The sequence below is a fragment of the Phalaenopsis equestris genome, unplaced genomic scaffold (genome assembly GCF_001263595.1).
Source record: "Phalaenopsis equestris unplaced genomic scaffold, ASM126359v1 Scaffold000703, whole genome shotgun sequence".
Lineage (NCBI taxonomy): Eukaryota > Viridiplantae > Streptophyta > Magnoliopsida > Asparagales > Orchidaceae > Phalaenopsis > Phalaenopsis equestris.
Genome location: NW_018165143.1, coordinates 106,422 through 128,192, shown reverse-complemented (window position 1 = coordinate 128,192; position 21,771 = coordinate 106,422). Strand labels below are relative to the sequence as shown.

The window sequence follows — 21,771 nt, the reverse complement described above, 5'->3', positions numbered from 1 at the left end:
CAGTCAGAGTGCTATTTATCTGGCTAAGAACCAGGTGTACCATGCGAGAACCAAGCACATTGATGTCAGGTATAACAAGATCAGAGAATTAATTGTCTCTGGGGAGATACTGTTGCAGAAGATTCATACTGATGAGAATGCAGCTGAGATGTTGACCAAGCCCGTTACTATCAACAAGTTCTTGCATTGCTTGGACTTATTGAATGCCTGCAGTTGCTAGAGAAGCATGGTGACCCAACCGACTTCTGGTATGAAAAGAACTCCATGACGTATTTCTCCTAAGGGGCTGAATATTCGCCAAAGTAGAAATTTGTTAGATATGACTCATATACCATAAATGGACGATGCTAAATCAGGAGCGGAGCAGAGCGGAAGATTCTGTCCAAATCATGGGAGTTTCCTTATGTGGGTTGGGGGTGTGGTACAAGGGTAATTTGGTCCAAGGTTTCCTTTTTATATACTTTCTAGGGTTATAAATTAGGCTTGTATGTAACCCTAGAGATTATCCCTAAATTCTGTATTCTGTACTTTTTTTGAATTAGTGAAAAGCCGCCGCTGTGCTCCCGAGGACGTAGACATCTTTGCCGAACCTCGTTAAATCTCGTTGTGTTCTTCTGGATTTGTGCCGTTTTTGTTTTTCTTCGCCTTAATTTCTCAACACTTACTTATTTACATATCTAACACCTAAACTTTACTTTTTTTTTTTACATCTATACCACCCAAATCTACATTTATACCACCCAAATCTTTCGAATCACATAAAAATATCATAATCTTAACTTCTAAAAAGTGAAATACACATTTCCATGCACAAGTAAGATGGCATATATATGCAAAAAAATTGAAGCTTACATGTTAGATATATAACTTCATAGGAATTAATTGCTATGTATGCAAATCCTCCTAAATATTTACTTTTCCTGTTTGTAGGAAGCAGCCAACAATGTATGCAAGAGAAAAGACTTGAAGATCAGGGACAGAAATTTGCGCGTCTGCCATGCTAAACCGGACGCCATTCCATCCGAAGTTGAAGAACCCCCAAGCAAAGATTTTCCAAATGGGAGGCCTTTGCCAGCTTCTAGTTCTGCACCTTCAGCAAGAGACAATAAACAAAAGAGAGCAGATACTTCTTCCGCTTCGTATGAAGGCCTCCGCTCAAGCAAAACTGGCGTTGTGAAGAAATCCTCTTTTCGGCCATACCAGAGCAATAGCACAACTGGCAGTGGTTCCAAGAGTTCTAGTTGGAATGAGCAGCAGGAACACAAAAGGAAGCGGCCTGCTGTTGCTGCTAGGAAAGCGAAGCAGCTTCAAAAACGGAAGCAGTCCGGCGGCACACCGGAAAGTAGCCGACAAAATAAGAAGGTGAGAAGGCAATAGGGAGGGTTTCTGAGAGCACTGCAGGCTGTAGGACGTTTGTAGTTCTTTCTAGAGCTAGCATCATGCATCTGTTTCTTTGGAGCATTCTTAGGTTCATAATTGGAAGATTTACATATATACCACCACTCAATTTCTACATGTTTAGATATCTAACACCCCAACCTTCAATTTTTGCATATATGCCACCTTGCATATAATGAAGGTGTGTATTTTCCTTTTCTAATGATAAAATAGTGGTGTTTTTGATGTGATATGATATATTTGTCTAAATGTAAAAAACACTTCATAGATAATTTTAAGCTCGATAGCATGAATCATTTTTTCTTAATGCTATTAAGTATTTGTCTAAATGTAAAAACATTCATAGATAATTTTAAGATCGATAGTATGAATCATTTTTTCTTAATGCTATTAAGTATTTGTGATATTCTGGTAAGTCTTGCTCATTTTAGCTTTTATATAAGAAGTGAATTTTTTTTTAATCAACCAAATGAAGTTAGAAAAAAATATCTTTCAAATTTTCCCAATTGTAATGTCTAATATATTCTTAAAGCTTCATGCCGACTCAAGTATGCTCACCACGTTTGTCTAGGATAGCAGGGATGTGATAGCTCGAGACAAATAATTAGGTTTTTTAAAAAGAACTGCATTTCTATGACTGAAAGATAGCCCACAAGGCCTTGCCATATACAAAATCATATAATCTAAAATGGTTGAACTATTCATCATTTAAATTCATCTCAAATGACTATTTTCAACCTTGGAATGCATGATATTCATCAACTAAGAATGTTTTATCTGCAAAAATGTGAAGTAGTTGATTATGAAGAGTTTGCTATTGATTCCACAAATTTAAGAAAACCTCTCCCTTCAGAGAATTTTTTTTTTGAAAAATATAGTAATTTGCCTCCTAAAAATACTCCTTTTATTATTATTATTATTATATATATCTCTCTCTCTCTCTCTCTCTCTCTCTCTCTCTCTTTGTGTGCATGTGTGTGAGCGTGCTCTTAATTGAAAAAAATGCTCTTAATTGAAGAAATGGAAGAGTTGGAACAATATACTCGATGGTTAGGGGAGCCGAGAGTGCATGGATGATAAAAGTATAAAGGTATAATTCTTGCCAAGTTGTTGTTATGAGAATAGCACGATGCATATAAAACGTATTTTCCCTTGTTTTAATTAAAATTAGGGAACTAAGACTTACATTATTATGGACATCAACTCGTTGAAATTAAATAAAGAGTCTCTTAAACCATAATTTTTGTTAACATTTTGGTGTGCACACCCAATTTACCTAAATTAGATATATGAAGTCAAAATTTAGTTTTTAAAGTCACAAGTTGTCATCAATTAAGAGACACGCAGACCCATCAAGTGCCAAATCAGTTAAATAAATATGAGTGGAGCTCAGCTTGAAATTGTTATAATTTGAATTAAAACCCACTTTAGTGAATTGAATCAATCTACATGAGAAAAAAAAAAAAAAAGAACAGCTCACTATTTCGTGTGACTCAAAGGATCGAATTCATCTTGTTAAATGAACTAATCCAGTCACCACCCCCTTCAATTGTGCAAATACACCATAAAGTTACTGAATCAATATGACATTATTTGCTTTTTTTTGGGTTGGTATTTATCATGCCAATTTTATACGATGTGGTCGGCCAGCTGATGCCGGAGTGACTGAGCGATTGACGGGTGACTGAAGTGAGGCTGCTGATTGATTAACGGATGACTCAAGTAAAGTGAGACGGCAAGCTGATTGATGCTTGGGTGGTTGAGCGACTGGTAGACGACTGAAGTGAGGTGGCCGACCGAATGAGGCCGGTCGAAGGGAGTATTTTTCTTTTGCGTGAGATCTTCTATCAAGCCGAATACTTAGTGTTATTTTTTGGCTATACACAAGCCTGTTGAGTTTTTTACTTTTTAAAGGAAAAACTGCGACAAAAATAAAAAACTCATTAGTATGGAAAAAGTTATTTCATAAGCCTTTAACTAGACTTAGTTTTTGAAGAGTCCTTTGAAGATTAGAAGTTTTAGAAGTTTAGCGATCTAGTTATTAGATCTTTTAGATATTCTGATGAATCAATTTTTGAGGTCATTTATTCGCTCGTCTCGGAGGAGAGGATTTGTTTGCTCGTACCACAGGAGAGTTTTTGTTTGCTCTTCTCGGAGGAGAGTCTTTGTTTGAGAGGAGAGACTATGCTGGCTCGTCAAAGAGGAGATGTTTTGTTTTAAGATAAGGGGAGAGAGTTTGTTTTACACATGAAGGAAAGTTTGTCCTTTTTGCTTTTCTTTTTTTTTATTTTCTCTTTTTTAATGGAAAACAAATGAAGAGAGAGCCTGCTTATCTTTTTTGGTCTTTAACTTCTGCCTTTTGTCTTTTTTCCTTATCTCTTTGCTTTTTTGCTAATTTGCTTCTCTTCTTCTTCTTTTTCCTTCTTTTTTTGCTTCTTTGTTTTAAGATTTCTCCCTCTTGGTGTGCTCGTCTTCTTGTGATCGGCTTGTCTGCGCTCAATGCACCTTTTAGGATATTGAACCCAATTTTATTCTTAGACTTGCTATCAAGTGAGAAAGAAATGAAATGAAATTGAAAGAGAGATGGTTGCCCCGGGGGGTGGGGGAGTTTGAGGTGTGTGGGGTGGCCATATAGGGATGTTTTTGAGTTCTTCGGCTCCTTCTAATTCCACACCAATAGTTGGTTACAAAAGAAGAGAAAGGGGGAGAGATCTCCATACATGAGAGCTGAGAGAATGCTTAGGAGTGAACTTAGGGAAGGCCCCCCTTTATATACTATTGATTCTCATATTTATAGGAGGGGAAAAAGGGAAAATTTATAAAAATGCCCTTACTCGAAGGAAGGCAATATATCCTTATTTCGAGATTTGTTACTGATTGGACACATTGTCATGCCTTGGTTATATAACTTTATTCTTATTCTCTTTTATAACTTGTTGCGAATATGGAAACCGGTCCATTACTCAAATTGACATTTTCTCATGTTTGACAGTAAATTAGATTTGATACTTGAAATTAATTACAAAATTAATTGCTCTTAATCCCTTCTATGATTTGCTACAGATGTGAAAATGAAATAATTAATGAGTTTCATTAATTATTTGATTAATTGCTTAATGGGTCTAATGGCTTTCAAAAATTAATAAATAAACATGCTAGCTCCACTTGTAATCTCTCTTGGGATTTGGTTTCCCAGGCTTCCTCTTTGACATTGGTAGCTTTTCAGGTTCTTCTTTTGGTATGCTTTGTTTTAAGCTCTTGGGTAGAGAGAGAGAGAGAGAGGAGAGGATGGAAAGAGAGAGAGATAGATTGCTCTTTCTTGTAATCGTCGAGGCGATCGACGGGTGTAATGCTCGAAGTAATAAAATCCTTTACAGCTCCGCGGATGTAGGCAATTTGTCGAACCACGTAAATCTGTGTTTTTCGTTGTTTTTTGTTTTGTGATTTTTCTTGATTCAGTTTTTCCCTTTATTGCCGTCATTTTTTCACAGCAACTTGTATCAGAGCTTAGGTTTGGATTTGACAGAAAGTGATATTCGGAGATGATGTGATGACATCGGGGATCGAGAAGTTTAATAATACAGATTTTGATTACTGAATGATGCAGATAGAAAACTACATCTATGAGAAGAAACTTCATCTTTTGTTACTAGGAAATCGATTAGAAAAGATGGATTCTATGTCAGAGAATCAAACTTTGGAGATGACAGAACTTCCACTAGGGAAGAAGACATTAGACAACAAGTATGTGTACCGGGTAAAGACTGTGTTTGATGACAGTAAGAGATACAAGACTATACTTGTTGAAAAGGACTTTCAGCATAGGCATGATATTGACCATGTAGTGGGAGATGTAAGCAGATACATGAGAAACCAGAAAAGAGCTTGGAGGTACAAGACTATGTTGACGTTGATAGGTCAACTAAGGGTATTACTCTTGATAAATTAAAGTTGTGCTCGACTTCAGTTGGTTTTCTAGTCTGAAGACATGAGGCTTTGAATTACAGAGGTGGAGGATATCACGTTTGAAGAAAAGAACAACACAACTAGTGCACCAGTCTCCAAGTGGGAGATTTGTTGCAAATATGAAAACTGATCCACTGCTCAAATTGACATTTTCTCATGTTTGACAGCAAATTGGATTTGATACTGGAAATTAATTGCAAAATTAATTGCTCTTAATTCCTTCTATTTTGCTGCAGATGAGAAAAGAAAAGAATTACTGGTCTTCATTATTTATTTAATTAATTCCTTAATGGACCTACTGACATGATTGAATTAATAAATATGCATGCTAGCTCCCCTTGTAATCTCTCTCGGGATTTGGTTTCCCAGGCTTCATCATCAACATTAGTAGCTTTTCAGGTTCTTCTCTGGTGTGCTCGGTTTGAATCTCTTGGGTATAGAGAGAGAATGAGAGGAGGGAAAAGAAAAGAGAGAGAAGAAGAGAGAGCAATGAAATGAGAGAATCCTCTTGTAAGTCGAGGTGATCACGAAGGGTGTAATCCTCGAGTAATAAAATCCTCTGCAACTCCGTGGCCGTAGGTAGTTTGCCAAACCATGTAAATCTGTGTGTTTCCCCTGTGTTTTATGTTTTGCGAATTTTTCTCGATCCGATTTTTTGTTTTATTGACATCATTTTTCACAACATAACTCTATCTATATACATTGATTTTATGTTTATAATATACATAAAATCAATGAATATCATATGCATAGTAAAGAACTCCCGGTATTAAGGAATAGAAAGTCATGTAGTATATATGTAAATTCCTTTAAAGTTTAATAGCTGCACGAAACATGATTGTCTGGCTTTGAGGATGACCGATAGATTAAAAAAAAGGCTGATCGTCTTAGGGTCGGTCGAGGGATGCTCGTCGAAGGAGAGATGGTCGGCCAAATGATGTCGGGAGCTTGAAAAAAGATTTCCAGCCGAATGAGGCCGGCTGATGCCAATAGTTGTCAGGGGAGGAATCCGGTTGTAGAGATGCCGACGACTGAAATAAGAGATGACCGATTGAATGAGGCTAGTTGGCTGATGTTTGGGTGACTAAGCGATTTTTGGGCGACTGAATTGAGGTGGCTGATTGATTGATGAGCAGCTGAAATAAAGTGAGATGGTTGGCCGAATTAGGCTAGCCGAGTGATGCTTGGTTGGCCAAGCGACTGTTGGGCGACTGAAGTGAGGTGACATGCCCAATGAGGCCAGTCGAATGGAGTATTTTTGCTTATGCAAGATCTTCTTTCCTGACGATTACTTAGTGTCATTGTTTGGCTATACATAAGCCCCCAAGTTTTTGAATTCTTCGAGAAATAAAAAACTCATAAATACAAAAAAAATTATTTCATAAGCCTCTAACTTGACTTAGTTTTTTAACAATCCCTTAAATAGTGGATGTTTTAGAAGTTTATCGGTTGAGTTTTAGATCTTTTAGATACGATATTTTGAAGAATAGAATTTTGAGAAGATTATTTGTTTGCTCGTCCAGGAGGAAAGACTTTATTTTTTCATCCTTGAGGAGAGTCTTTGTTTTTTTTGTCCCGGAGGAGAGTCTTTGTTTGTTCGCCCCGAAGGATAATCTTTATTTTGCTCGTCCCAGCTTTATTTGCTCATCCTGTAAAATAGTCTTTGTTTGCTCATCTCGGAAGAGAGTTTTTGTTGGCTAGTCCAGGAGGAGAGACTTTGTTTGCTCGTCCCGGAGAAAAGTTTTGTTTTAAGATAAAGAGTGAGAAATTTTGTTTTACTTTTGAAGGAAAGTTTATTTTTTTGTGTTTCTTTTTTTCTTTTAATTTTTCTCTTTTTCCTTAATGAAAAGAAAATGAAGTGAGGAAGAGTGTGCTTATCTTTTTTGGCCTTTTACTTTTGTCTTTTATCTTTTTTTCTCTTATCTCTTTGCTATTTTGCTAATTTGCTTCTCTTCTTCGTCATTTTTCATCTTTTTTTTTTTGCTTCTCTGTTTTAATATTTCTCTCTTGGTGTGCTTGACTTTTTGTGGTTGGCACGTCCTCGCTCAACACACATTTTAGGGCGTTGAACTCAAATTTGTTCTTTGGCTAGTGTTCAAGGGATAGAGTATGGAGAAATAAAAGAAATGAAATTGAAAGAGAGGGGTTTGCCCCCGAGAGGGGCGTTCTCTGGTTCTTTGGCTCATTTTATTCCATACAACTAGTTAATTACAAGAGAAGGAAAAACGAGAGTGATCTCCCTACATGTGGGTTGAGAGAATGCCTAGGAGTGAATCAAGGGGAGAGCCACCCTTTATATGTTATAGGTTATCATATTTATAGAAGAGGAAAAGAGGGAAAATTTATAAAAGTGCCTTTATTCCAAGGAAGGAAATATATGCTTATTTTAACATTCTTGTTGGATTGCCTCGAGATTTGTTATTGATTGGACATCTTGTCATGCCTTGGTTCTGCAACTTTATTCTTATTCTCTTCTAAAACTTTATCTAATTACATTGATTTTATGTTATATACATAAAATCAATGAACATTTTATGTACATTCTTTATATAATGTACATAAAATCAATGAACATTTTATGTACATTCTTTTTAAGTTTAATAGTTGCATGAAACATGGCTGTCCAGCTTCGAGAATGACCAGAGGGTTGCGAAAATGGTTGGCTAAGGGGTGCTTGTCGGAGGAGAGATGGCCGACCAAATGATATCGGGGGCTTGAAATAAGATTTATGGTCGAATCAGCCCGACTGATGCCAATGGTTGTCAGGGGGAGGAATTGTCCGACTGTAAAGATGTCGGCCGACTGAAATCAGAGGTTGTCGACCAAAAGAGGCTGGCCGCCTGATGCCTGGGTGACCAAGCGATTGCCAGGTGACTGAAGTAAGGTGGTTGATCGACTAATGGGCGGTTGAAGTAAATTGAGATGGCTGGTCGATTGAAGCCAGCCAGCTGATACTTGGGTGGTCGAGCGACTACTAAGCAAAGTGAGGTGACCGACCGAATGAGGCGGTTGAAGGGAGTATTTTTTATTGCACAACATCTTCTATCCGCTCGGAGTAATTTTGCTTGTGCAACATTTTCTATCCTGATGAATATTTATGACATTTTTAATATATATATATATATGTAGGTAGCATAACTAATTACTGTGATAGAATAAGATTCCAACTCATTTGCATTCCCATTTACTTTCCGTCATGATGCAATTGAGAGAAGCTTTAGGTTGGGAACCGTCATATTTTCTTGAGGGTAGGTAAGTTGGTTGCTTTCTATAGGACCATGGCTTACCAACTAAATAATTCAGTTCTATAATTTCACAAAAAAGTTAGGGCTGACACCACATTGAAGCTTTACATTATGTGTCAATCGCAGACATCATCTCTTCCAAAGAAAGAAAAAAAAAGAAGGAAGGATAAAATAGATTTACTATATACAAATCCGATCCAAACTATTCCGTTAATTGAATTAGATAATTTAAAATTGAGTTGTCAATAATAAGTTTATCTTTTGGCAAGAATCCTGAGATGTTTAACACAAATCTCGGGCATTTTTAGAACTAAAAACATTTTGATTTGAATAAAAAATCATGTGGAGCTATAATTTTAACAAACTTTAGTTAAAGTGGCTGGTTCGAGGAGATGGACCAATAATATCAAAATTGATTCAATCCAAATTGAATCACTTAAACTACTTATGGAGGTTTTCAAAAGTTATTTGGAGGGTCAAATTGACTAAATTTGACGTACTTATTGTCAAATTGAGCATCTCGACTAGAAAAAGCCAACGAGACTAAAATTGTTTGATTCTGAGCTTTTAAGGCTATCAAATCGTCAATAAATTTTTTATAATCAAGAGAATCAAAATGAACCATTTGATCGAGTGGATAGGAGCGGTTACTTGCTAAATGTCATTTCCCTTGAGCCTATAAATAGACCCCCTCTCTTCATTTTTGAGGGAAGAGGAGGAGAGGAAATGGAGTCAAATCCAAGAGTCAGCCCGGAATTGAATAACTGACCATAACTTCCATCGTTCGTGGCCACCAACAACCGTCATCGATAACCACCTATCGGCCATCATAGACTGCCATTGACTTTCCCCTGCTTGCTGCTATTGGAGGACTTTGCAAAATAATGAAGTATACTGCGAATAAAGTATCCCATGAAGTAATGAGGGCTCCTGCGTATGGAGTAAAGCAACATCCCAAACACGGTGTAATAATGCACCCAAAATATAACATAATGATTCGCCCCGAATATGGTGCTGCGAATAAAGTATCCCATGAAGTAATGGGGGCTCCTGCGTATGGAGTAAAGCAACATCCCAAATACGGTGTAATAATGCACACAAAATATAACATAATGATTCGCCCCGAATATGGTGTAAGAAAACATCCCAAATACAGTGTAACAAAGTACCCTAATATGAAATAACATGTAACACTACATCAAAGATCCAACAATAACTCCCTTCAATAACTAATTACAATTATCGTATTTAGAATATGATGACTTTGTCCAAACTCTTGAAGTTTTCTCTTTTTAGCTCCCCACTATGGCTTACGACTTATGCGTTTTACTGTTATAACTTTGGTGACCAACTGAAACTATTACAGTTTCTCATTACAATCTATGTGACCAACTACGACTTAAGTAGCTCATTACCGGAACTTCCAATTATGGCTTTTGTGGGTCACTAACACTCTTAAAGCTATAAATGATGACTTATATGGCTAATTGCTATTACGACTCTCCATTGTAGCCTCTATGTCAAACTGAGGCTATCACAACCTCTGTCTACAATCAATTACGACCTTGCAAATTTCTTTCAAATTTCATAAACTTATTGTTTAGTGCAATTAACAAGCATATTCTAGCTTGTGTAATTTTAGAAATTGAATCTGCTACCCCTTGAGATGCTTATTAGCTTATGCATTATATGCATCGAAGCTGTCAGCACAAATATCAAAGTAATCAAACGACAAAGTATGACTGCTGAAATGTCAGGCTGAAGGAGCATAACCAATCTGACGACCGACCGCTCGATCAAGTTGACCAACATGCAATGTCAGCGGATCCAATCGACGGACCACACTTGTGATCCCAACCACCTAAGCTTCTTGCAAGGGCGTTCGGTTACAACTAGTTGACCGACTGACTTTACCTCGACAGGATTGATCGCCACGAGACCGGTCGCCCGAGCCGACCGAACTCAAATACGTCGACCAATTGATAACTGTTGTATTACACTCCAATTATAACGTAAACCTATTATTAACTAAGCGCATTAATGGCATTCATGGTGGTTTTCATAATCTTTCCCACCTTTTTGTAATTGTATAACTAGGTCCTTAGTGAAAAAATAAATAAATGGATTTTTTTCCCTCGACATCTCTATCTACAATTCTCTAACCTCTTTGCTTCCACTCTTTCTCTCCTAATTGCCTTGGCTCCAACTCTTGAGGTGTGTATTTCCAAAAGATAATTTAGGATTCATCATGCATAATGAAACTTATCAATTTCATATAGAAAAAATTCACATTCCCATATCACCCAAAGAAACCTAGTATGAAGCAAAAATGAGGAGAATATTATAAATTACACCACACTAAAATCTCAAGGACGCTTTCACTCTATTATGTACACAAGTTATACAAATTCCCTATTAAAAAAACCACATAACATATAATTAAAAGTCATAAATGATGCTCTTTGAGCCAACTTTTATCATCCTTTATGTTCGGTTGGAAAAAAAAGAACCGTCAAAACCTGCACGAAATTGCTTCTTGTCATGTTGTAGTGCTAGGACACGGCAATGTAGATCTTGATCTGGGCAATACTATGGCAATGTTGTGACACTCTGATATGACCCTACGATGCTATGCTCTTAGGTTTCAACATAAATTTTCCTCTAGTAGCACTATAGCGCAATACTTAGTGCTGAGGCGTTGTGTGGACAACACCTCAACACTCTTACAATAGCGTTTACGACGTTCATGCTGCAGCGCTTCGAGTACAACGCCTAGGTGTTATGTAGGGAAATTTTTTATTTATTATTATTATTATTATTTATTTTTACCGGCTGCCAATATTGGGGGCACTGTCATCCTCTACCCCCATCCACCCCCATAAACTCACCACCAAGTTTAATGAGTGAAATTAAAGACTCTGACTTAATAATTGATCGGCACAATTAGACTCATTTATTTTTATATAATGCGATTTCAATCAGGCAAGGCATTGAGGTTTTGTCTCTCTTATTATCCAAATAAGAAGTCATGTTCTCTAGAAACTGCGTGCTGGCAGCCCTTGATTCATAAAGCAAATGCAATCAAATTTCTTTGCACAAATTGTATATCAATTTATATGTCCAATCGAATTCAATCAATTTAGATATTAGGTTTTTTTTTTTCTTTTTGTCATGCTAATAACCAGCTCTAGTTGGTCATCCTAATGAAGAGTCCCTTCAGAATCAAACAATCGGATATCCCAACCAAATTCACTCTAACCGAATATCCTATTAATAAGCCACCATTGCCATTTCTAGTTGAATTACTTCTAAGCATGCACAACTTACGAAATTAGTTAGAATATGGACATATAAAATTACATTTTAATAAATAAAAAATCATGACGTGTTGCCATAGCATGCGTATAGCCCGACATGCATGTAATTTAATATTAATTATTATTCATATGATTTACGCATTAGATGCATTATTAATGTTGTTAAACTAAATGCAAATTTGAAAGATTCGGGCTTGGGAATACTGTTGTGGTTGAGATCAATTATTATAGCTCTCTGATCATCTATAAAGCATTTCATATTCGAAAGCAAATATAACTTTATGTGGGTTATAGTACCTTTAACTCAAGTATAAAAAAAATATTTTATTTAGAATATAACTTTTTTTAATGCACCGTGCCTATTGTGTGTGATAAAAATGCACCGCTTGGAAAATGAAAAAAATTATAATTATAATATGGTGGTGAGACATGCAATGCTTTATAGAGCAGAATGTTGGCTTGTAAAATATAAACATAAAATTAAGTTTAGGATTGCAGAGATGAGAATGTTCACTTCGATGACTGGTTTTAAAATGAGACATGAATATATTTATGAGAGGGTTTGAGTAGCTCAAGTTGTAGACAAGATTACAAAGAGAGAGAGAGAGAGAGGAGAAAGAGAGTTGTCTTAGATGATTTTGGTTATTTTAATTGTCAATCATCTAATGACCTAGTTAGCAAACTAGATGTTTTAAATTTAACTTATGCTAACAAATGTAGAGTTTAGTCTAAAAAAGACATGAGCATGTTATATAAAAATGATCTCAACTTATTAGAATTAAATGAAAATATTAAAGACAATAGGACATAATAAAGAAAAAGATCTTTATAACCGACCCCATTTGGTGGGGGGGAAAAAAAGGCTTGTTGTTATTGAAAACAACAATTTCTATTATCAGATTAAAGCTTTTTTACTTTGGCATAAAGTGCGTTGATTAGTCTGACTTTTTAGTGTTAGATAAACATATAAGGTTTCATTATGGTCCCACATTTAATTAGTGTATTTATGAAAATAAAATTTACCTCATTATAATAGCGAATTTTTGCTTAGGCAGGATGGTATTGCCTCAAATTAATGATTGCTTAATTGATTTAACTCACCCAACTTTTTAAGTTTTAGGTGCGCTTCTCTTTTTTCTTAAGCATTTGTGGCTGGGACTTTTTGGGAACCATTTTTTTTTAAATTTTGTTTAGGTGGGGAGTATTTTTATACTAATACTATTTTATTAAGAAAATAGAACTAAAAAACTCACCTTTCTGTTATTCAATATAAAACATTCCTCATTGGAAATTTGTCCTTCCATGATGAGTTTCTTTTCACATAACAAAAGAGAATCTTGTACATTCTAATATAATCAGTTAGTTAATGTAAGGTCTTAAAAATGAATTAGAAATATTATTATTATTATTTATTTTAAGCCTAAAGTTATGGGGAGAACAAGTTATATATTGAATATAATCCCTAATTATTTTTATTTAATTATTTATTTGCAGAAAAAAGAAAACGAAAAAGATTGGTGGTTTAAAGGCTGTTCGGTTTTTTGCGTTACAGTCGATGGCTTGAGAGAGAAGAAGAATGAGTCATTTACCTAACTGTTAACTAACAGTGTGACTTCTGTTCAAAAATATGATTAATTATAATTATTAAATGTAATATATATATATGTGATTTATATTTAGAAGTCATGCCTCCAAGTTATAACTATTTAATAATATTTTGATCTTGACACTAAGAGAATATAACTTCCACATTTATGCCAAGGCAAAACAAAATTAATGCTTTTTCAGTTTCTGATTTTCTCATTCTTATGTTTGTAAAAAATAATACAAACCACACGAAAACCATATTGAGTAAATACTCAATGTGCAAGTGTATCTTTTGTCCCTCTTCATGAAAATAATATTTAGATTATGTAGCAGCAGCAGCAACAACAACAACATAAATATATAGATTTCACATTTGACAATTTAAAATTTGTATAAAAGCGAGCAAAGAATTCATATAATTGTTTTCTTTTCATTTAAGGAAGTTCAACTAATATTAAGCCATTACATGAAAGAAAATAAAATGAATACATAAAAATGTCATTTTCACTTATTTATTTACATATATTACCTTGAGCCAACTCTCTCAACTGCCAAATATTCAAACCATAAACCGGTAATCAGATGTTCCATGGAACACTCAAAGCAGCTAGATTCTAATCGTCCATCAAATATTTTTTAAAAAATAAAACCATATATAAAAAAAAACGAAGTACAATAACAATAAATGTTTGAGGAATAGTAAATAGTACAGCCTACTCATTCACAGAACTGTCTGTATCTTCTCTATCATTGTCTCATTATTTTGTACAAAATCATGTCTTTTGTATCGCGGCTAATTAAATTTATTAAATTGAATTTTCCTATTCACAGATTTCTCCTTCATCTTCCTTCTCCAATGCTTCTACTCCCAACAGCGTTCACCATGATATTTGACTGCAACAAAGTCGCAGACCTCAAATCAACATCCATTCTAAAATAATTAAAATTCAATAAAATGTTCATATGAAACTATAATTAAGTAACTTACTCAAGTATTTCTTTCCAGCCAAGATCAGCCCCATTAAGATCATTCAAGTTTAGAGCATCCCATGGATCAATTGCTGCTGAAACTTCATTTGAAAGGATATGCTCTTGCTTTAGACTAACTGAAGTTGTGTTTTCAGGTGAAGCTGAAACAAGTGAAGGGGTGCTGAACTCTAAATCATGTTTTTCAATATACTTTATCTCAGGATGATCCTGAAGAGGATCATGAATTTGGTAATCATGATTCATTTGAGCTGTGGATGCAGCTAGAATCGAACCATGAGGAAGACCAAAGGAGCCATTAAGTAAGGCCTCAATATTCTGAAGGGGTGTGAGTGATGAACCCATGAGATTGTTCATATTCAAATTTGGAGAAACGTTTGAATTATTGGGAGAAGAAGAAGAAGAAGAAGAAGCAATAAGGACTTGAAGGAGACCCTGCAAGATCTGAACTTGTGCAAGGTTTGCTGCTTCGGCTTGAAGCTGGAGGGCACTGTCCCATGGATTTGGGATTCTGCAGCCGGGATTGGTGGAGGAAAGAAGATTGGGTAAGTTGGCGAGGAACCCTAAGTCAGCTCTTCTACGATGTGTTACTGGGTCAATGCCCATTAAAAGTAGTTTCTTCTTGAGGTGGGTGTTCCAGTGATTCTTAATCTCATTATCTGTCCTCCCTGGTAGCTTGGTAGATATCAAAGACCACCTACCAGAAGAAAAAAAAAATAGAGTTTTTACAGTTAGTTTTATGAGACCGCATTCAAGAAATAATGTTATTCTAACTTCCAGCCTAACTCCGCGTAAGTCAAACGTTTCATCACAATGAAAGCAAAAACAACCTTGAAACAGAGTTAAAACTTATTATTTGCTAGATAAATCTTCGTACAAATGAAAAACAGGAACATATGAGCAATAATCTTACTTGTTGCCGAGCATAGAGTGGAGTTGGATGATGAGCCCTTCTTCCTCCTCTGAGAACTTTCCCCTCTTGATATCAGGGCGGAGATAATTAGTCCAACGGAGTCTGCAACTTTTTCCACAGCGGTTGAGACCAGCATTTCGAGGAAGATGTCGCCAACTTCCATGTCCATGCTTCTTTATATATTCAATAAGCTTCTCATCTTCTTCTGGCGTCCATGGCCCCTTCTTCACCCCTACTTCATCACAGCATGGAGATCTCCCCATTAATTTAGAGCTCTCTTGATCTCTCTCTGTTTTTCAAACTTGTTTGAGTTGAGAATGGAAGAGAAGAGATCGTTAACTCGATTAGTAGGAGGAAGAGAGATTATGCTGTTTTTATAGAGGTCTAAAGTTGTTTCCGGGACACTTATTAAAATATTAATTAGTTTCATTAAAGACTAATTACCAGCCGTTTTTAAAAAAAGTCGCATTTTTTTTTTCTTTAAGTCATTAAGACCAACTTGTATGGCCACGTACTGTACTCACTGCATGCAAAATATACTATATTTTTGGTGACTTCGTTAAGGTTATGACATTGGATTGAAAGATTACATTATGATAATTATATGTTTAGGTAATGTTAATTAGCAGGTAATGTTCTCCTTGAACAGTAAGATAAAGCCTTTGAAGCTGAGACTTGGTTTGAAGGGATGGCACGTAATTAACCAGGGAGAAAAAATAATTGTGGATTAGGTTACTTGCTAATGTAATAGGTGGAAGGTTGTCATAGGTCAAAAGTGTTGTTTTGAGCAGCAAGCAAGTTCCTAATTTCATGTGTGACATAGGTTTTGGGTCATGGTATTAGCAATTAGGGCACGCAATAGATTTTTTGTGGGCGCCACAGTAGTTCTAAACAAGGCAATTTGGATAAGTTAATGATTAAGATGAGATTAATTAACAAATCTTTTTTCTGGTCTCTTTTTTGTGTGCAAGTTGTATTACCTCAATATATGCTTAGTAGTAGCAACATGATATACAATAGAATTTTGAATGAATGGAGTCCAATTATACATCCTAAGTTTGGAATCAAGTTGAGGTGGCTATGTATGAGGTAATGTTTTGTGTTAATAGGATGCATTATTTGATAAATATTTGATTTATAAGTATATCTCATATGACCCTTTAGGAATCAAGCTCATTCAATTAATTAAATTAATTTTGAACTTTATCTTAGGGGTTCAATTTTGTTTTTAAAACTCATTCAAATTTCTATTCTAAATCTTGGGTTCTAAACTAGTGTGCCTTGAACTTAATTAAGGAGAGTACTCGAACTTTCTTCTCTCAAATTAAGGTCATGCGAAACAAATGTCATTTATAGTGATCATATATGATTTCGATGTACAAATGTCCATGTGTACCATCAAACATGAGAACAATCAACACATTATAATGTGCATTCAATTGAATATATTATATTTAATTATTGTTGTAGATCTATTGGCGCATTTATGACAAAAGGTGATCAAACCTGACAATAATCAACAAATTTTAGAGGACTGAACGTTTTAGATAGCATTGAAGTCTAAACGTTAGCTTCTAACAACTGTATCGCAAGGGTTCGACGATAAAGGCAATGGTATTGAATGAAACAAAGAGAGGGTGGAGGGACATGTGAGGGTTTCAGGGAGAGGAGAGAGGTTTAAGGAGAGAGGATTACGATAGAAAGAGGATGGCTCCGATTTTGGTTTTATATGGTTTATTTTCGATGGCTTATACACAACTTTAAATTTGTCAGTTCTTAATTTTATTACCGACTGCAATTTCCATCGTTTATTATTAAAACACATTGGTTAATACTCTTTCAAATGGTAGTCAAAGATAAATGATGACGAATGACCATCGGTTAATATATGTTCCTGACTGACGGCTTACTGCGTTGGTAATAATAAGAACTGTAGGAAAAAAATATTATTGTTAATAAGCGAAGGAAATTCTATAGTTATGTTGTCACAAATAACCAAAACATAAACCATCATTTATTATAAAAACAAATTTGTTACTACTCTTCTAAGTGGCAGTCAAAGATAAATGATAACGAATGATCATCGGTTAATATACGTTCCTGACTGACGACTTACTGTGTTGGTAATAATAAAAACTATAGGAAAAAAATATTACTGTTAATAAGCGAATGAAATTCTATAGTTATGCTGTCACAAATAACCAAAACATAAGCCATCGCTAGTGCGTCGATAATTTACATTATTACCAATGATAAAACTGTTACTAATTTAAAAAATGTGTTGTTTAGCATCCCGCCAAATAGTCGGTTCATGGATAATCGACGCATTATGACCATTATTTAATATTTGCTTTTAACCGACGATATAAATGTTCAGTAATAATTAAAACTGTCAAGAAAAAATAAATATTTATTAGTGACGACATTTCCTATTGTTAAGACGTCACAAATAACCAAGATGATTCACAACTCCGTCGAAAAAAGGAACATTTTTTGCAACGCAAAGGTAGGTAGTCGGTTTTGACGTCAATTTTAGCTCTTTGTTCTGTAGTGTCCCAACTCCGACCTCTGAGGCCTACAGACATAATCACAACTCACCACTACGGCCTACATGAACAATTGCAATATACATGGCTCTCAGCTCGTACAACTCTCGACTGTACCCCTGTGGCCTATGGACTTCATCGCAGCTCACCACTATAGCCTATATGACAAACTACGACCAACATGGTCCATAACTTGTGAGCTACAAACTCTAGCCTCTGATGCCTATAGACCTCATTACAGCTCACCATTATGACCTACATGACCAACTACGAATTATAAGCTTACAACTCATGCTACTTCTGACTCCCGCCTTTGCGACCTATATCCATCATCACAACTCACCATTATGCTCTATATGATCAACTACAACTTACACAACCCACAACTCATATAGCTCCCAACTCTGGGCTCCGTGCCCTATCGGCGTTGTTGCAACTCACATATGCGACCAACTATGACTTACGAGAATCACATCTATTGCAGGTTCCTATTACGGTCTCTATGTCCAACCGATAATCTTGAAGCAACCATCTCCGACCAATATGAACAATAATTTTTACCATGAGTTTTAACTATGACCTATACAACAAACTAGTGCTACAACCACTATCTATAACATTCACAGTGGAGTACTACCTCCAGAGCAATCGACTACGATTCTTGCAGTCTGTTATCACCAAAAACTACATTCATTACAGACAAACTATGACTATTGTCAATAAACAACTATTTTTATATTTACAATGATCAACTTTGTCACTTCATCTTCCCTAATTCAGGAGATAAGTAAACAAGTGTACTCACAATTCATAGTGGGTTAGTCTGACTGGCAAATCCTAGTAGTTTTTTCACGTTTTTGGTTTTCCACATAAAAAGTTTGTTTTCCGTACGTGTTGGATTCTCATACAACACTAAAATGATAATTCATTACTCTACCACCGTGAATCTTCTTTCAATTATCAAGAATATTCGATGACATGCACTTAATTGGATCCTAAATTTGGATGCTATGTATCACCTAACAAAATGAACAAAAAAATTTAGATGAGTATACCTTATTTTTAAAGCGACATTATAAACTATTTCTCCTTATATCTTATTATTATTATTATTATTATTTTAGATATTTTTTATCACAAAAGGTAACCGAGAATATGAGATATGAAAACCTATCAATTTCTATGGTTGGAAAAACCAGCAAGTTGCGCCAATATTACATATTTAGGCAAGGAAATTAATACTTCCGGATACTCACATGCATGTTATGTAAATTATGTGTTAATGTTAATTCTTACTACATACTAAACATTAGCGTAAAGTATTGTTAAGCGGAATTTTCTAGCCATTATAATTCTCCCTTAACCTTTTTGATACGCCATCAACATAATTCTATCATCCAGCACGAATCTCAAAATATGACATAGATCTCGAGATGACTTTTTGGGTAAAAAATATTCAAACTTTGATAAAAATTCATCCAGAACTCCTATTTCAGCAAATCTACAGTCAAACTGACCTGCTCGACAAGAAGAACCCAATGTTACCTAAATTGGTTCAATCCAAACCAAACCAAACCATTAAACCAATTTTGTAAGTTTGTTGGACACATTTGGATGGTCAAACGAATGTCAATTCTAACGAGTCTATAGTCAAATTGAGCGCCTTGACAAGACGAATCCAACGAGCGCAAGATTTCTCAATTCTGACATCAAGTAAATGTTCATCATATGTTGTTCGTTCGAGGGAAGCCCATTGAGTTGTCTGATTAAAGTAATTTATATTCATACATTAATTGCACCCATAACACTATAAATAGAGCCTCACCCCTCTCATGTGGCGCCCGAGGGGGGGGGGGGGGGGGGGGGGGCTTGGGCCTTTAGAAAGAACATGAGGTTTTGTGGGCTTGAGCCTTGAGAAAGAACTTGACGTTTTGAGAAGAAACTGAAGTTCAACACCACTCTTGCTGCTGTCGACCACTGCTAAACGCCACCGACCTCTGCCAACCACCGCCGACAATTACTGACCACCTTCGAGCACTCCTATCACCGTCGACCATTGCCGACCATTGTCAATCACCGCCGACTGTCGTCGATCACTGCCAACCACTGTCGACCACCACCCATTAGACGCCGCCAATTGCTATTGGTCGTCGTCAATCTACGTTGTAACTTGTAAAACCAAGTAACCCTTTCTTGTCAGTGGGATAAGTGGTTGCAACTGTAATCATTTTTTTTATAGTGGAACTATTCAACTTGGTTAGTCCCTATGGTTTTTTCCTTTATGAGTTTTCCACATAAAAACTTATGGTGTCATTATTGGTTGTTTTCTCTTTTTTGAGTGTGTGTTGAATATTCGTATCACGCTAAGACAATAATGAGCTACTCTACTGTTGCAAATTTTCTAGCACGCCTCACTTTTAAACACACAATTACATTTATATATTTCTTTATTTAATTAAAATAAACACATTCAAGATTGCATTTCCATTATTTCGCCAACTTACATGGAAATAGAGTTCCTAATAAATTGTGTTACAATTTTTGCCATTATTCGTTTTTGCCCAACCTCTTAACATCAAAACGTTTACACTGCATCAGTAATTTTAAAAATAAACAACTAAAAAGTTAAAAAAATTAATACATTTCACAAAAAGGTTATTTTTCAACTGTTTCTTAGAGGGAAGAAACAAAAAAAAACTTTTATCTATCCTCAATTTAAGCTAAAGGACTCCTTGAAATTAGAAGTACTAAGGGTGCGTTTGGGGTGGCGGTGTGGTGCAGCTCCATAGCTTTTCCTGTTTGCCAAACTGTGTTTTTCTGCTTTCTTAAAATACTGTAGCTGAAAGCTGCGTTTTTCCTCTAGATCTGGCTACCTGTAGTGGTCACCAATGTGGTTTAACTTTTTCAAAAAAAAAAAAAATGTAATTGCCACAATAATTTTTTGAATAGCAGTTTTTTCTTCAGCGTCTTTATAGATGCTTCTTCCAACAACTGCAACTGCTCCAAAAAAACCCTAGATATGCATTAAAGAGCATCAAATTCTTAAATTATGTTTTTTAGAATTTGTTTGGGGTGACAATAATTTTTTTAAAAGGGGATTATAAAATTGTGATGGAGAATATAACTTCATAAAAAGCTACAGTGAGAATTATAAATATATATATTCATTTTTCAAAAAAACAAAGAGGGGCTTTCTTACAACTACTATATTTCAACATCTAAAGTTAAAAAAAAAAAAAACAGTTTTTCGCCACATAAATTTCTAAAAAGCAACAAGGCAACAATTCTCTATATAAAACTATGATAATGGTTTGAAATGCAAAGCATGAGAAAACTGTCACAAACAGACCTTCAATTATTTGATTAAATGCCATTTGAAATTTTAAGCTCTTTAAATGTATTTATAGTCTCTAAAAAAACAGAATTTTACTTTCAAGTTTAAATTTAATGAAAATAAAAACATATTTTTTTTCTAAACTCTATTTCCATTGCAAGCAATCAAGTGAGCCATAGACATTCTTAAGAATTGGTCCCATTCCATGAAATTTTTGCCAGAGATGGTTTACAATATAGCAAATTAAACTCGCATGTCAGCGCTGGCATGGAAGCCAAATTTTCTCTTGCGAATAAAATTTTACATATTCCACCATAGATCTAATTAGAAAAAATAGCCAATTAAATTAATCAATTTGGGCAGGCTCGTCTAATGGCCGGCCAAGAACACAGAAGTCTTGAACTGTGAACTATTGTCATGTGAAAACAAATTTGACAAATATCGTTTTGGGATTATTTAATAAGAAGCAACAAATATT

At 35.3% G+C, this 21,771-nt stretch overlaps 2 protein-coding genes across 2 annotated transcripts in view; one reads left to right on the top strand and one right to left on the bottom strand.

Annotated features, from left to right (window-relative positions):
* Nucleotides 1-1,534, top strand: part of LOC110030354 (RNA-binding protein 34-like) — an 18,751-nt gene extending 17,217 nt beyond the window's left edge. The window contains exon 6 of the mRNA XM_020733026.1: nucleotides 931-1,534. Within this exon, the coding sequence (XP_020588685.1) occupies nucleotides 931-1,377 (447 nt within the window). The 3' untranslated portion in view covers nucleotides 1,378-1,534. The remainder of the gene's footprint in view (nucleotides 1-930) is intronic.
* A 12,604-nt stretch (nucleotides 1,535-14,138) lies between these two features.
* Nucleotides 14,139-15,742, bottom strand: LOC110030345 (protein ODORANT1-like). The gene is made up of 3 exons (XM_020733015.1): nucleotides 15,414-15,742; nucleotides 14,502-15,197; nucleotides 14,139-14,407 (listed from the first exon to the last, which is right to left on the bottom strand). Exons 1-3 carry the CDS (start codon nucleotides 15,674-15,676, stop codon nucleotides 14,392-14,394), a joined length of 975 nt encoding a protein of 324 aa, XP_020588674.1. The 5' UTR covers nucleotides 15,677-15,742; the 3' UTR covers nucleotides 14,139-14,391.
* Between the last annotated feature and the right edge of the window lie 6,029 nt (nucleotides 15,743-21,771).